The sequence below is a fragment of the Heteronotia binoei genome, chromosome 10 (genome assembly GCF_032191835.1).
Source record: "Heteronotia binoei isolate CCM8104 ecotype False Entrance Well chromosome 10, APGP_CSIRO_Hbin_v1, whole genome shotgun sequence".
NCBI classification, from domain to species: domain Eukaryota; kingdom Metazoa; phylum Chordata; class Lepidosauria; order Squamata; family Gekkonidae; genus Heteronotia; species Heteronotia binoei.
Window position 1 is genome coordinate 31,147,217 of NC_083232.1, and position 15,870 is coordinate 31,163,086.

At 44.3% G+C, this 15,870-nt stretch overlaps 1 protein-coding gene across 3 annotated transcripts in view; it reads right to left on the reverse strand.

The window, feature by feature from the left end:
* The window catches only part of WAC (WW domain containing adaptor with coiled-coil), a 91,197-nt gene extending 77,708 nt beyond the window's left edge, over nucleotides 1-13,489 (reverse strand). For 2 of the 3 annotated variants that reach the window (XM_060248261.1, XM_060248260.1), the window contains exons 1-3: nucleotides 12,988-13,471; nucleotides 12,815-12,851; nucleotides 11,082-11,277 (exon numbers count right to left, since the gene is read on the reverse strand). In XM_060248261.1, coding sequence (XP_060104244.1) covers nucleotides 11,082-11,277; nucleotides 12,815-12,851; nucleotides 12,988-13,025 — 271 coding nt within the window. In that variant the 5' untranslated portion in view covers nucleotides 13,026-13,471. Of the gene's footprint in view, nucleotides 1-11,081; nucleotides 11,278-12,814; nucleotides 12,852-12,987 lie in introns of all 3 variants that reach the window. The other variant, XM_060248262.1, reaches the window with a different exon arrangement.
* Between the last annotated feature and the right edge of the window lie 2,381 nt (nucleotides 13,490-15,870).

The window sequence follows — 15,870 nt, forward strand, 5'->3', positions numbered from 1 at the left end:
GCAAGGAATCAAGCCATGTACCCAAGCTCTTCACAGAATCCACTGGAGACAGCTGGGCCCCGTTAAAGAGCCATAACCCACACATCAACCCAGCCCTACCCAGCCACATGACTTTAGTCTTTGATGGGTTCAGCTTCAAACAATTCTCTCGAAACCGTGACCATGGCATCCAGGCACTGGCTCAAAGCCAAGAAGGCTGTCTCTGGTTACTTATCTAGCAGGCAGGGCCGGTTTGTCCACTAGGCAAACTAGGCAGTTGCCTAGGGCGCCGGGAGGTGGGGGGCACCAAACTGGGCTCTCCCCCAGTGCCCATGGCAAATGCCTAGTTTGCCTACCTTCCTCTTCCCCTGCCGCCGCCCTCCTCCCTCCTCAGCACTGCAAGCCAGCACTGCACTCGTCGTCTCCATCACCGTCCACCCCTCCCCCCCCCCGAGCCAAGGCTGCTCCTTACCAGCTTCAATGCGACTGCGCTGCTTTTAATTCTTTGAAGGACCTGCGAGAGAAGACTTTGCTCCCCCTCACTTCTGGTTGCAGCACCGCAAAGAAGAGAGCGGCAAGGGGTGGCGGGGGGTTAACGATCAACCAGGGGGGGTGGGCAATGGAGCGCTGCGAAAGGAAGGAGAGAGGCAGAGGGGGATAAGGACCAGCCTTGGCTGGGGGGGGGGGGGGTGACAGAGCACAGCACTGGCTTAAAGCGCCGCAAAGGAAAGAGGGGGAGGGGTAAGGATCAGACTCAGCGGGGGGGCCATGGAGCAGAAGGAACAGAAGGAAGGTGGCCACGGCAGCCAGGGAGCTTGCCTGGGGCGCCACGCGCCCATGGGCCAGCCCTGCTAGCAGGAAGGAGAGTTGAGTGTCATCAGCATATTGATGGCACCCAACCCCAAACTTCCTGATGAGCTCCACTAGAGGGTGAGTGTGTGTGTTTTAAACAAGAAGGATGGGTGCAGAGGCTGGGCAGCAACTAACCAGAATAATCAAGACCAATTTAGAAGCTTCACTGAAATCAATGGTTTTTCTTCCAGGTAAACTAATATAATACAGTCACCCACCCAAACTAAAGCTGGCAAGCTTTACCAGACACCTACTGACTTCAGATTCATGATTAGAAGAATGCACCTGTTCAGGTTTCACTCCCAAACACTGCTGTGCCTACATCAATGTTGGAAGAGTTATACAGCACTGCACTAAAAGAGGATCCTAACTTTCAACAATCTAACTTCAAAGCAATTCCTAGCTAACACATATCTGCTACAAAGCTTTCATCCCTGAGACACAGATTATCATAGATGTCTAAAGATTTAGGGTAGTGTGACTTAGTTTAGTGACCGCTTTCTAAATCCCTGTGATCTGCTGGAGCATTTTAAACTTCATGTAGTATGTTGGCTCTCAGCAACTTTAAAGAGTTAAGGCATAGTAATTAGCTATTTAAGAGCATGCCAGTAGGTTGGATTTCATTAGGGCATGCCTAATACAAACTCCAGCAGGTACTAGATGATCCACCAGAAACCTAACAGTGGACCACCCTATGCCTACTCTGATCAAAAAGAGGCATACCCAAACTACTTCTACGCAATTATTTCTTGAAATTTTCAAACATTTACCAAGAGCAAAGTTTTAATCATAATTAAATGAGCCAGCCACGCAGAAATGTGTGTGAAAGCAGAGAAATCACGCTCTGCACAATATTCCAAGAATTTATAATTTAATTTATACCTTGCCTTCTTATTCTATTTTTAGCCCGCCCTTCTCATAGAACAGGCTCAGGGCGTTACATCATAAAAACAATCAACAGTAAAAAACCAATTTAAAATATATATCTAAAATTACAGAGTAACAATAGATACTAAAATGGCAAATTCTGCTTCACACACATGGCCTATTGCCCATGTCCAGCAGGTTTTATAGCGCTGAGATGGAATGAAGGGGGGAGGCCAGTAACAAGTGACATCCATTGCCTCAGCTGAAAGCCTGGCGAAAGAGATGTTTTACAGGCCCTGCAGAATTGAATCAGATCCCACAGTGCCCAGATCTCCAGGGGGAGCTTATTCCACCAGGCAGGGGCCAGATGGATGTCTCTAGGGCCGGTTATCACTACAAGTTGTTGGGATGCTGATCGTAAAGACCTAAGGGGTTCATACAGGGAGAGATGCTGAGCAAGTCCAGTTGCAGACCCAAATGCTCCTTGAAATGCTGTTCCCAAGGGACAAAGAACTCAGGAATATAGGGGCTAGCAAAAATCCCTTCTTCCGTCAATTTTTTTTAGGTGACATACAAGCTACTGGATGATTATTTATCAGAGGCCACAAAGGTGATTTCATTAAAATTTTAAAACACATAAATTGGGGGTTATGACTCAGTGGCAGAGAATCTGCTCTGAATGCAGAAGATTCCAGCTTCAATTGCCAGCATCCCTACCTAAAAGCATCAAGTAGAAGGTAATACAAAAGACCTCTGTCTGAGACCCTGAAGATCCACTGCCAGTCTATGCAGACAATACTGACCTTGGAAGATCAACAGCAGTCACTCTTAATGTCATTCCTGCAAAATCTTACAAAGCAGTTATCTTATCTTACAAAGGAACTTTAAAGGGAGATTAGAGAGGCTGCTGAACTGCAACTGATAACAAAGCTCAAGACAACAAAGCTCAAGGACTGAACCAAGATCTAGGTTTCCTCTCTCATTATCAATGCTGATTTGTCTGTATCTCGGCATATAACACCTAATCCAAGCACATCTACTATTGTCATTTGCCTGCTAATATCATTTCGTATCTGAAATCACTCCATTTTACAAAATATAGGACAGATGGACTCACATTCTAGCTGCATCTGAAGTGAGCAGTGACTCACAAAAGCTCCTATCTTACCACAAGTTTTGTTGGTCTTTTAAGGTGCTTACTCTTTTCTGCTACTACAGACAAACACAGCTACTCATTTCGATCTATTTCCAATGGTCTGAATATAATGGCACTTCAGGTGTAATTATACAAAATGGGGTTTTTAGTAACAATGAAATACTGTTCAATATGTAAAACTCTTTATTGAAAAAAACATTCTAGCACTTTGTATTCAGCATAGTTTTAGCACAACCACACAATCCAGTGTGTAAAGTTAATTCAGTAGACAGGCATATAACATTTGCCTCAAAGCAAAAAAGAGGAAAGGTTTAATATTAGAATCAATTGGATTTGTTTATATTCTGAAACAAGTTGACAGAAGTTTGCTAATGCAGACTGTGCAATAGAGGCATATGCACAATAACTTAGTTCACAAATTAAATAAATGATCCTTTGCAAACAGTGATTAAATTTGACAGGGGCAGCTCTGAATGCCAAATAGTTCTGTATTTAGTTGAAATACTACTATTAACCTTTCAAACGCAAAAAAAAGCTTGGGTTGAGCATACGGAAGAGAGTACTTAGTCCATTCACATGCATGCTAGGGAGTATCAGGAGAGGCACTGTGGAAGTTGCTCTCCAACAGAAATACACTGGTAATGAACCTCTAGAGAATAGAATTATTCTGACAAGTATTTATTGACCTGAACCCCATTGTTTAGACACCTTCTCTGTGTTTAATGAAGAATTAGTGATTTATAATGTTGTTTTTTACTATCTGATCATTCATAACACAAAACTTGACATTCCTGTGCCGCTCATTAGGGCTTCACTACAGTTGGTAAGTATCCAAAAGCTAACAAAAGTTAGCTTGTAATGCCCACCCACCCCTGCAAAGGCCTGATAAGGACAGAGAACGTTCATTCCATTCAGGACTTATGGAACATTTCAGGCCGCTCAGCGTCAGGTAAGGAAAGGCAGAGACAGAAAATTAGCCAGACTGAGCTTCTAACTGTAAGGAGTTCCTCTCCCACCCGAAATCCCTTCCACTCTCAGTTCAAGATGCCATATGCTTATAAGGGTTAACTAGCTCTGAAGGTGAAATGTCCTAATGGGCAATCAGAAAGAAAAGCACTATCCCCAATGTTAAGTTATGCACACAAACAGAGCATTAACAACTTGCAGCATCCCTAAATTATTAGCTGAAGTTAGAGCTGATGGATGCATGGCGAGAGACAGGCATGTTCACCAACTCCATTTCTCTCCATATAGCAAGAGGAAGAGGTTAAGAGTAAGTTTTACAGGGCATCACACATATTTTGGGCTATGTCAAGGGTGGCCAAACTTGCTTAATGTAAGAGCCACAGACAAAAAACCTCAGAGGTTTGAGAGCCACAAGACATGAATGTCAGATGTTGAGAGCCACAATTTGGAAGGAAGGGAGGAGAGAAAACAACTTTAACTTTAAATGTATTCTCCAAGCTGTCACCTGGCTTGGCTTGGATAAGTGATTTAAAGAGAGAAATGCCTTCTCCAGGTTGGCCAACGGGGTGGAGGGGGCTTTGAGAGCCACACAATATGAGTGAAAAAGCACATGTGGCTCCCAAGCCAGTTTGGCCACCCCTGGGCTATGTGAACAGTTTCCCTTCAGAATCCAGTGCTACAGAATGTGAAACCCTTAATCTGTCACCCTTGCAAAATTTTAAGCCTGCACCAACTTTAATTCCAATTCCTGCTCTACTAGGTAGAAGCCTAGCTATACCTAATGGTTACTGACTTAGGCACACTGTACATATGATAAAGTCCAACAAAAACCTGGAAAAAGCCACACCCAAGGTTTTTTAGCTGTCTTTATTAATTTGCCTAACTATTCTGTAATGCTAAAATTGGGACAGCTTACAAGGAGTTGAATACACAATTCAAAGGCTCTTGAGAAATCATGGGACTGGAGGGGATTGGGACACGCTCCTTTAGCGTACTAGAGTGAGATTTGCTGAGCTCTGGAGATAGATGGGCAACTACCATGGAAACAAGGGAGTTCAATACTTAGACCAGTTGTTTTAAAGCAGGTTTTGGTCATGACACTAAGACAAAAATTCCTACTTATGCTATTAGGTCCTTTTGCACAATGGAAGAACACACTGCTCCTGAGCCAGAAACAAAACTCAGCAGATCCTAACATTCCCCCCTTCTATGCTTGCTTAGGCAACCAGAGTGAGATCCACAGACAGAAGTGACAAGGAGAAAAGCTTAGTTTCCGTGTAAACTATCTAAGTACTGCTTATAAACAAATTCTTAATATAGTACAGACAAAAATAAAAAATTCTTAGGTTCCTATTAGTAAATCATAATATGCATTCATATAAATATACAAACAGAATAATATATTTAAAAGGGGAAAGCAACAGTCAGTCCTAATATTCACAGTTCAACAGGTAAGTCCAGTTTCTTCCTAGGCTGACTGTCCACTTCTCCAGCTGTGTGCAAATTCAAGATGGACTTCAAGATGCAAGGAAAATATACTCCAATCCAAAAGAATCTCTAATGTGCAGTTAATTTCCAATATTTTCTGTACAAGCTGAACAGGCCTCCTGGGACATTTAGACCTTGTTTTCACCCAAAAGGGGCTTTAACTAAGCTTTAAAACATGTCTATACACTTCCAGCTGATCCAACATTTCAAACTCTTACACTTCCCATAAAGGTTTCAATTCACCCACCTCTGCACATGTTCCTGCTTATCTATATCCTTCTTAAATTGTGGTGCCCAAAACTGAACACAATATTCTAGGTGAGGTCTGAGCAGAGTAAAATGATACCATCACTTCATGTGATCTGGACACTATACTTCTGTTCATACAGTCCAAAATGGCATTGGCTGTTTTAGCTACTGCATCACACTGCTGACTCATGTTCAGTGTATGGTCCACTAAGACCCCTAGATCCTTTTCGCACATACTACTGCCAAGACAAGTCTCCCCCATCCTATAACTACGCACTGGATTTTTCCTACCTAAATTCAGAACTTTACATTTACCCCCATTAAAATTCATTTTTATTTGTTTTAGCCCAGTTTTCCAGCCTGTCAAGATTATACTGTATCCTGACTCTGTCTTCTATTTGTGACCCCACTCCCAGTTTAGTATAATCCGCAAATTTAATAAGCACTCCCTCTATTACTTCATCCAAATCATTTATAAAGACATTGAACAAAACAGGTCCCTGGACAGATCCTTGAGACATTCCACTTGTCACTCTTCTCCAAGAGGACGAGGAACCATTCACAAGCATTCTTTGGGTGCAAAATGTCATCCAGCTACAGATCCACCTAACAGTAACAGGATCCAAACCACATTTTACCAACTTCTCAATAATTGTTGTATTTTATTTTGATGTAACTGCCCTGCCATAAAAATCCAAATAATAAATACCTTGAGCCTTCAAAATCCAATTTTACTTAATCATGAAGAGTAATCTAAGATTCAAGAGTCTGAGTTTCACCCTGACCTGGATAGTCCAAGCAAGCTCGATCTCACCAGATCTCAGAAGCTAAGAAGGGCCAACCCTAGCAAGCATTTGGATGGGAGACCTCCAGAGATATCAGAATCAGAAGGGAGAGGAAGGCTATCAAGCCACTTCTCTGAATGTCCTCTATACCCCAGTAGGAATCACCAGAAGTTGCCATGACTTCCAGGTATGGGGGCACACACACAAAATGCAAAAACCTCCAAAATAATGAGTTTGTGTTTCTACCTGAAGGGAATTGCTAAACCAAGTTTGTCCAATAAGGTTGCTTTATGTAGTTTAGTAGCAAAGATAGCCAATCTGATGCAGCAAAATATAAGTTTCAACATGAAACGAAACAGAAAAGTTACAATTCATAAGAATTTTGATAAAGACCATCAAAATACCAAGCTATAGATTACTGTTTGAATGTGAATGTGTACAAGTGTCAACTCACAAAGACTTGCAGGAGAAGAGAAATCTCATTCAACCCACCCTGCTTCCACTACCGCATTATCTCCAAATTTACTACACCTGCCTCCTGGTCCTAGTAGCCACTTTTATCTCTATGTCAGGAGCCATTTTGGGTTGCTACAACCCCCCAAAACACCACTGGAACTCTGTCCCTACTCCAAAATCTCTGCCCATGTGGTTAAAAAACAAACAAACTCAGAGGGCTTCACTGGCTCATGGTAGACTTGTTTGTTCTCATAAAGCCCAACCCTTTCCAGTTAAGGAGATAGGAGATTGAACTAAACCATGCACATTTCAAAAACTCCCAATTTACCAAATTTAATGAACTATCACACTTGATGCTGTATCCTAAATAGAATATAAATTATGAAAAATACCTAAAAAATAGCGTTAACATTCAAGTTACTAGGATCACACTGTATCTCTTCATTAGAACTTTCTACAGCAGCAGTCTACATTTGATAATATCTGATCCACAAGCAGATACCTTCCTCATGGACAAATATTCAATTCTTTCTTAGAACTTACAGTATTTTCAGGAATCCCAGCTACTGGTGTAGGAAAACTAACAGGCATGATTTATGCCCTTCATCATCTCTCAGACCTGCACAGCCATGAGCAAATCCCAGAGATGCTTGTAGCACTTGTGGTGCTTGCCTTGCTTCAAGCCCGTCTGACCAAGTACAGCTCTTGTTTTCCACCACCACCATTTCGTTGGCTTGCACACTAACATCTTCACAGGTAAACTCTCATTTTCTCAGCACCCCTGAATTCTTAAGGTCTCAGCTACAATTCATTCATTTAGCACTAGAATTGTACTGACATAGCATCAGAGTTTGAGGCACTCAGCAGCTATGTTCCATTCGATGCCACTGCAGCTCCCTTGTACAGCAGAGTTCTGCAGCATAGCTGCTACAAAAAAGAATAAAGGTTGCCTGTTATAATATTTAAAATGTAGTCTAGAATTTCAAAACACAGGGAATCCTGAAAATTGTTTCAATATAAAAACAATCAGCTAATTTCCTAGATCAGCTAAAGTCAAAAGAAAAGATAAATTAGGCAAATATTTTATTAGACCCAAGTGGAAAAAAAAAAGTGTGCCAAAACACAATCTCATCAGAAAGGTGGGGTTTCAAAGACAAAACATATTTCTACCCTGCAGTATATGTAAATGTGTGTCTTACTCTATTACTTTAAAATATTTGTTTTGTTCTATTTGCTATTTCATCAAAAAGTACAGCTTAAATCAGGGGAGTCAACCTTCTGGCTCATGGGCTGCAACTGGCCCACTCAGGGCTTTAATCAGGCCTGTAGCTCTTTTCTCCTTCCTCCCCCTCCTGTCCTCACCCTTTAAAGCTAGAGGCTGACAAAGTTGCCAGCTCTTCTGCCTTGCCTTTGCCTGCTTCAGCAGGAAGCTCTTTTGGGCTTTCAAAGATGCAAAGAAAATGAGGAATGGATTTTTCATTAAGGTCTGTGCACCCAAATAGACTACTCTGGGAGTACTCTATTTGGGCCCAGAGACCTTAAAGAAAATCCATTCTGCGTTTACCTTTGCAACTTCATCTGTGCTGCAATATATTTCACTTAAGTGGAGCTCAAGTAATTTCACCTTCCAGAGTTTGTATGGCCAGTTGAAGCTGCCGCTTGCTGGAGTTGTCTCCTTGCAAATGAAGGGTTGATGCACTGAGTCAGCATGTCTCTGCTGAACAGACCTGAGAATAGATGCTTAGTGAGTATTCTAACCTGGAAACCCACAACCAAAGGGGGATATTACATTGGAAAGCTATTGCCAATCTGAGTAGATTCGGGGGGGGGGGGGGGCTTGCCCAGCCATTTCACGTTTTCCTAGGCTCAGAACTCTTTATATTTTTAGTTTATATTTTTGGTTTCTGCTGTGATTCTTGTGCTTTTTCTTGAAGTTTTATTTTAAAAATTGCATTGCCAAATTCCATTATTACCCCACCTTTCCAACCCTCATAACAACTGAGTTTAACACCCTGTCTTAAATGAAATCAACTGCATTTATAATTTGGCTCATATCAAGCATCAGTATGGCCTAACTATTCTGAAGGGTAGGTTTGGCTAAAATAGGACCTTGCCCAAAACCATCCAGTGAGTTTCAAAGATGAGCAGAAATTTCAAGCCAGCTGTTGCTAGTCCAAGTAAAAATTATATCATTTACCTCAAACTAGATCTCAGACCAATAGTCTTTATATGATGAAAGGGCCAAGTATCTACATCAAGACTCCTACAGATTCTCTACAATCCAGTTTTTTTCCTTTCACCCCACACTGTGGAGGAGTGTTCTAGCAAGGAGTAAAAACAGGTTCATCAAAAGAGTTCAAGACTATGAGTTGCCAAAGAAGCTAGCTAAATTTCAGAGCAGCAAGATATCCCCAGATTTTTCAGTGTGCAATAATAGTAACTTCTATTGCTGTCGCACATAGGATAAATAGCAGCATTCTTTGGCTCTGCAGATAAAATGTTCATTTTAAGCTCTGCATGTTATACTTTTAAAAGTTCCAAATTGAATATAAACCATTCACTGCTTCATGTAAATTCTCATGCTAAGTATTCAGGATAACTTGTTATAAGTAGTGTAACAGTTCAAATGAAGGAACCAAACATTTAAATTTCTACACGGGGTAAGCAGAAGAATATATTGGGCAGGCTTCAAAATGCTGAAGCCTAGGACCCATTTCTGATCCTTATTTGTAACATTGGACCTATTTAACTTTTACAGTGCATAAACTTCTTTTAAAAACCCTTCTATTCCTTCCATTTTCACCTATTCCATTTTTAAAGCATTTTAAATGAGAAGCGTCTAGCAGTTTTTAAAATATGCCCCAACATAAGGTAGGTCATGACCCAGTTGTGAGTAAAATCAAGTACTTTATAGGGTTCAAGATGTTTTCTATCCTCTGCTTTATATTCACAAGTTACACACATTCAGCCTTGGTGAATTCTAAGGTTGAATTAAACAAGTAGCAATTATTTTCAGAAGTACAACAGCTACTGGCAGATATCAAAAACCACAGTTTTATTTTACCCCTTAAAAATTAAATTAGGAACTGAAGAGATTTAACCACTTTTTATTGACTTATCAACTGTTACTTTCATGATAACAAAATTTTGTTAGATGTACATTAGTAAATGTTTTTCTCCACATTAGGTTTTTTAAAAGACAATTCATAGGAACTAGAAACCCGTTCCATACTAGAAAGCATACATTACACAGGAGTGAGAAAAAAAATGTTTGTTAAGGTAATTAGTATCTTAAATACTTGGTAGTGTGAAGTGCCATCAAGTCACAGCTGACACAGCGATCCCATAGGGTTCAGAGGTAGTTTGCCATCGCCTGTCCCCTGGTATTTTCTGGAGGTCTCCCATCCAAATACTAGTCAGGGCTGACCCTGCTTACCTTCTGAGATTTGAAGCCTGGGTTATCCAGATAAGGGCCTTAAATATTTATATTGAACGAAAATTTTAAAATATGGCAAATGCAGGGAACTCTTTGGATCTGGTCAAGACTTAAAAACATTACTCATGAAAATACAGTCCCTTGTTCACAGGTCATTGCTTACAGCACATGGACACAAGAAGCTATATGCTCCCAAATATGATTAGTATTTGGAAAGAAGCATCCAAATTCAATTTTTCCACCTTCTCAATAGTTTGATCAATCTAGACCAAACCAGCAGCTATTACAAAGTACACAGCCTCAGGGTATTTTCCTACTCAAAATTCATGCAGCTATGCTATCAATGCACAAAAACTTAAAAAACCTAAATTTTAATCCCCACCCCCAAAAAAAACCTACTAGGAAAAAAGCCTCTACCACCTTCCTCCAGTTCACTAAAACTTATATGTACTTTTAAAATATCTACACTATATTATGTATTGTGTTAAACTGGGCAGCATTCAGACTATAATGTAACAATTTATATCTCTTGCCACTGAATTTAAAGCAGAGCTTTTTTCAAAGTTCTGTCTAGAGGCAAGTAAAATATGTTATATAGAAACTGAACAATGCAAAATAAAAAAAACAGTAGTTTATTTAACCCTATGGTCACAAATTCAGTAAACCTTCCATTTGTAACACACAGGTATAATGATAATAATTCAAAAAACCCTATCAGTGTACTTCTAATAGTCTCCAACTTGCTTGAAATGATGCTTCAGCCTTGGTGGTATAACACTTTTTTTTGCTTGTTTTACGTAAGTGTAGTTAGCCGCACCTTAACAAAAATTGGTTAAATTTAACTCACCACCATCTCTCTCTCTAACTCTGTGAGTATGCATGCTTTTAGCTTTACTGTGGCCAGTGTTGTCACCATATTTGTTTTCAGGGCTATCAGATCGCCGCAACATTTTATTTGGTGGTGAAGGATCTGTGGTGTCTCGCATCTTGTCATGCCGGTGATCACCACCACTGGGGTGACTCTTTGATGAGTATTTAAGAGCCTGTAAGAAATTACAAGACAAATACAGATTCCTAAGTTCAGCTTGATAGCAAAGAAAAAATTTACAATCAAAGCTTTTAGCCCACAGACAGATTTAAGAAATGACCTGAGAGCACAGTGATATTTGGGCTCATGCAAGAGACTTGAGCTAGACTAGAAGTAATTTGGCTCTCTCACTGAAATATAGATCTTATAGCACAATGTCTTTGAAATATCTTCACCACCACCATCAGTGCAGCATGCAAAGGCTACTAAAAACCATCCAATCAAGAGACCACTTGGACTCATTTCACTTGTTCCCCAATCCTTTAGCATTCTGGTCTACATTTGGAGTATAGTTCTTTCCCTTGCAGAGAATAGCATGGATTTCAGTCTAACATCAGAAAAAAAGTTAACACATTACCATATAAAAATGGAACTATACTACTAAACAGGCTATGGGGTACTGCCTATATCTTAATCATAGCCTAATCTTGAAAGCTGTTCCATAATATATACCTAAATTTTGGCTTTAATCAAGCAACAAACAGCCTCATTAAACAAGTCTGTTGCATTAAGTTTCTATTTTAAAAACCCTTAATTTTTTGCAAGAATATTAACAAGGCAACTATGGAGAAAGCGACACAGTCCACATATGCTATGGTTGTTCTGCATGTATTTAGCACCAACAGTATATTGTGTTGTGCAAATAACAACATGTAGTAAGCAGTCTTGGTCAGCTGTTCCTTTTTCTCCACACACTGCAAGCCTCTGTACAATGAATGTTTACATTAGGCAGATTGTCACTAGAGGTAACTTGCAGTTGTCAAAAGTTCGCTTTTGTAGCCAGCCACCCAGGTATAAAAATGCAGTGTCTAGCAATCCTATTTATTTTCCTGGTTCTCTCAGGAGCATAGTCCTTTTGTTTTGACGGGAAAGTAGTATGAAATGAGGGCCAGGGGGAGGTAAAAATATGTGACAAAAAAACAACTTTCAAGCTTCGTTTTTACACTTCATACCAGTAAATTCCTCCACGTCTTTCACTATTGTCTATGTTTTGTTCTCCTTTTTAAAATATTTATCACTGCAAGTTTGAGGAACTAGGCTTTCCCCTTGGGTTTTACTAGCCATAATTTAAGGTCTAAAGTCTTCCTGGGTCATGCCTCACTTTTCAGGGAACCTTTTTAGGGACTTCATGTTCAGCCCCACGGCAGTTTTAATGGCGGGGGGGGGGGGAGAAAACAAGTGCGCACCCAACCCCCTCTTATACTCTCTGGCCCCGCGGCCCGCATCGGGCCTAGGCCTCGCTTCCCTGCCCGGCCGCTGGCTTCTGGTTGCGGCCCTCTCTCAAGCGAACAGGAATCAGCCGAGGCAGCAGCAACTCGCGGCGCCCGTCTCTCCTTTCCCTGCCCGGCGCGGAGCCACGGGAAAGGAAGCGGCGGCGGCGCGGCCTGCAGCGGCGGTCGAGACCTACGCTCGAGTAGTGGCGCTCGCCCTCCCACACTCCAGCGCTAGCCGCCGCAGGCAGGGCCTACTCGGTGGGCGAAGGAAGTCGGTACCTGGTAGGGCTGCGAGTCCCCCTTGCGGTCGTGACAGCTGGAAAGAAGGGAATAAAAAGACGTTACGTTAGCGAGCGAGCGACCGTTACTAGCCGTTGGTGTTTAGGGGGGGGGGAGTAGAGGGGGGGCGGAACGGGGGGGAAGGGAAGGGAAGGGGGGGAGGGGGTATTTACCCATCATTGAGTCTTTGCTTCCTCGCATACATTACCATCAATGCCCGGCCTGTGTGTGAGAGACTGAGGGGACCAGGAGGGCGCGGCCGGGCCACGGGCGCCGCCGAGAGGGGAGGGGGAAGCAGCGCTCCGACCGGGGCCAGGGAAGAGGAGGAGGGGAAGGGAGGGAGGAGGAGGAGGAGGGGCGGCTCAGGCAGCTCGGCTGTGGGGGGGAGCGGCGCTCATGGGCCCATCTCCTCTCCGCACCAGCCAGAAAGGGAGACGCCGCCGCCGCACAACACACTGAGGAGGAGGAGGAGCGCGGGAAGCGACAACGACGACGACGACTCCCCCGGCGCCGCCGCCGTCCGCCTTCGCTCGCTGCCTGCCTGCCGCCCCCCCCTCCTCACTGCTCCCAACACTACCGCCGTCCGACTACATCCGGGAAACTCGGGCGCCGCCGCCTTCGCTTAACGTCGGCTCTTGTCGGCTCTTTCCGCCGAAGCTACTGCTCCTCCCCCTTGTTCTACCCAGTTACCGCCCTCCTCTTTCTTGCGGCTCACGACCCGCCTTCTCCGACTCGGGTTCGGCTACGCTTACTTCGGGAAATATCGGCCGTTTCCGTTAGAACCGAAACCTTCCGAGGTAAGTGTTAGATCCATACCCTTCCCTCTTTCATTCCTTCTCCATGGTGGATTGGGAGACACACCTACCCCACCTTCGGAATCTATCGGTATTTTTCGACAAAGCAATTCCCTCCCTTTCAGAAAACTATAGCGTTATCGCGAGTTCGGGAAACGTCGCCTATTTCCGCAAGGAGAACGACGAACGAGGCCACTATCGGCTATTTCCGTCATCCTGCTTAGCATAGCCGCGAGATTATTCCAGGCCGCTGATTGGCTGGGAGCTTGTTCAGTTTCTGCTCCCGATGAACGATTCTAGCTGCTGGGATCGGAGGCGCTTAGTTCTTCCGTAGAGCCCGGGTGAGAATGAATTTACTTGAGAGAACGGGAAGGGGGACAAGCAGGAAACCCGAAGGTGGGAACCACCAGTGCCGCCTCTGTGCAATGCAGAGACAGGAATCATGGTTAAAAGAGCTTGCATTGCCAGGAAGGCCTGAGCGAAGATGCAGAGGAGTGCTAAAACAAATAAGGTTCCCTTTGCATGTTTTGGGGCGGTCGTGGGGGAAACGTTGCTGCTTACAGCGGGACGTATTTCCGACTAAACACGCTCAAGACCTAGGGTTGCCAAGTCCAAGTCAAGAAATATCTGGGGACTTTGGGGGTGGAGCCAGGAGCAAGGTAGTGACAAGCATCATTGAATTCCAAAGGGAGTTCTGGCCATCACATTGAAAGGGACCTTGCTCCTTTTAAATGCCTTCTCTCCATTGGAAATAATGATGTATAGGAGCAAATTATTTGGGGTCTCATAGAATTGGATCCCCTGGTCCAATCCCTTTGGAATTTGGAGGGTGTTTTGAGGAGAGGCATCAGATGCTATGCTGAAAAGTTGGTGGTTCTACCTCAAAAAGCAGGGGCTCCCCCGCCCCGCAGATACCCGCGGATCAATTTTCCATTATACCCTGTGGGAATCGGTCTCCATAGGGAATAATGGAAGGCCCAGCAGGCATTTCCCTTTCTGATGACCCTGAAGCGGAAGGAGGGCCTCCAAACCAGGGGATCCCCTGCCCCCACCTGGGGACTGGCAACCCTAGCAAGATCTTGCAAGAAGGCTACGATCTTGCGCCGTTGTTTGCGACCAAAGGCCGTTGGACCTGGCACGGGTGATCTGTATCGGAGCGGCCAGCAGCACCGCTCCTGGGCGCCTTCTTCCCCCCGCTGGAGCTTCTCCCTCGTCTCCACCCCGCGGGCGCCTAGTGGCTAGCCTCCGACACGCCTTCTCGGGCCCCTCGTGGCCAGCGCTCGCAGGCAGCCGCCGCCTGAGGACGGAGGAAGGTAGGAAAGCTATTCTTGGAGGCGAATGGGCGGGCGCCCGGCTATTCCTGGGCCCCGGGAGCCGACGAGAGGCGGGAAGGGGGTGGGGTCCGCCTCTTCTCTCGTCCAAGAGTTTGGAGAGAAAGGACTCGAGAGGACCGGCTGCAGAAGAGGGGCTTTGCCGAGCAGCCCCTGCTTATCTCGGTCCTGCGCATCGGGCGGCCCTCCGAGCTGAGCCAGTTTAGTGTGCTGTCTTTTATCTGGGAGAACCGAGTTTGAGTCCCCGCTCCTCCGCTTGCAGCTGCTGTGAGAGCCCTCTCAGCCCCACCCACCTAACAGGGTGTCTGTTGTGAGGGGAGAAGATATGGGAGATTGTAAACCTCTCTTGAGTCTCTGATTCAGAGAGAAGGAAAAAGGAAAGGTCCCCTGTGCAAGCACCAGTCGTTTCCGACTCTGGGGTGACGCTGCTTTCACAACGTTTTCACGGCAGACCTTTTTACTGAGTGGTTTGCCATTGCCTTCCCTGGTCATTACACTTTCCCACCAGCAAGCTGGGTACTCATTTGACTGACCACGGAAGGATAGGAGGCTGAGTCAACCTCGAGGTGGCTACCTGAACCATCTTCCGCTGGAATCGAACTCAGGTCATGAGCAGAGGGCCCCGACTGCAGTACTGCAGCTTTATCACTCTGCGCATGGGGCAGAGAGAAGGGCAGGGTATAAATCTGCAATCTTCTTCTCCCCAACTCTACCCTGTCCATCCCGTCCACCTTTGGCAGAGAGAACAATCGGTAGGGCCCATCAGGACAGCCAGAGGGGTTCATTCATGGAGCAAATTGGAGGGGGGGGGGAGTTTCTGGTGTTGTGAGTCGGCTAAGGCATCCTTGCTGTCCTTCGGGGGCATCCAACAATCATTTGGTTTCCTTTGCTTGCAACCACAGCTGTACACAATCTGACACACAAAAGGACT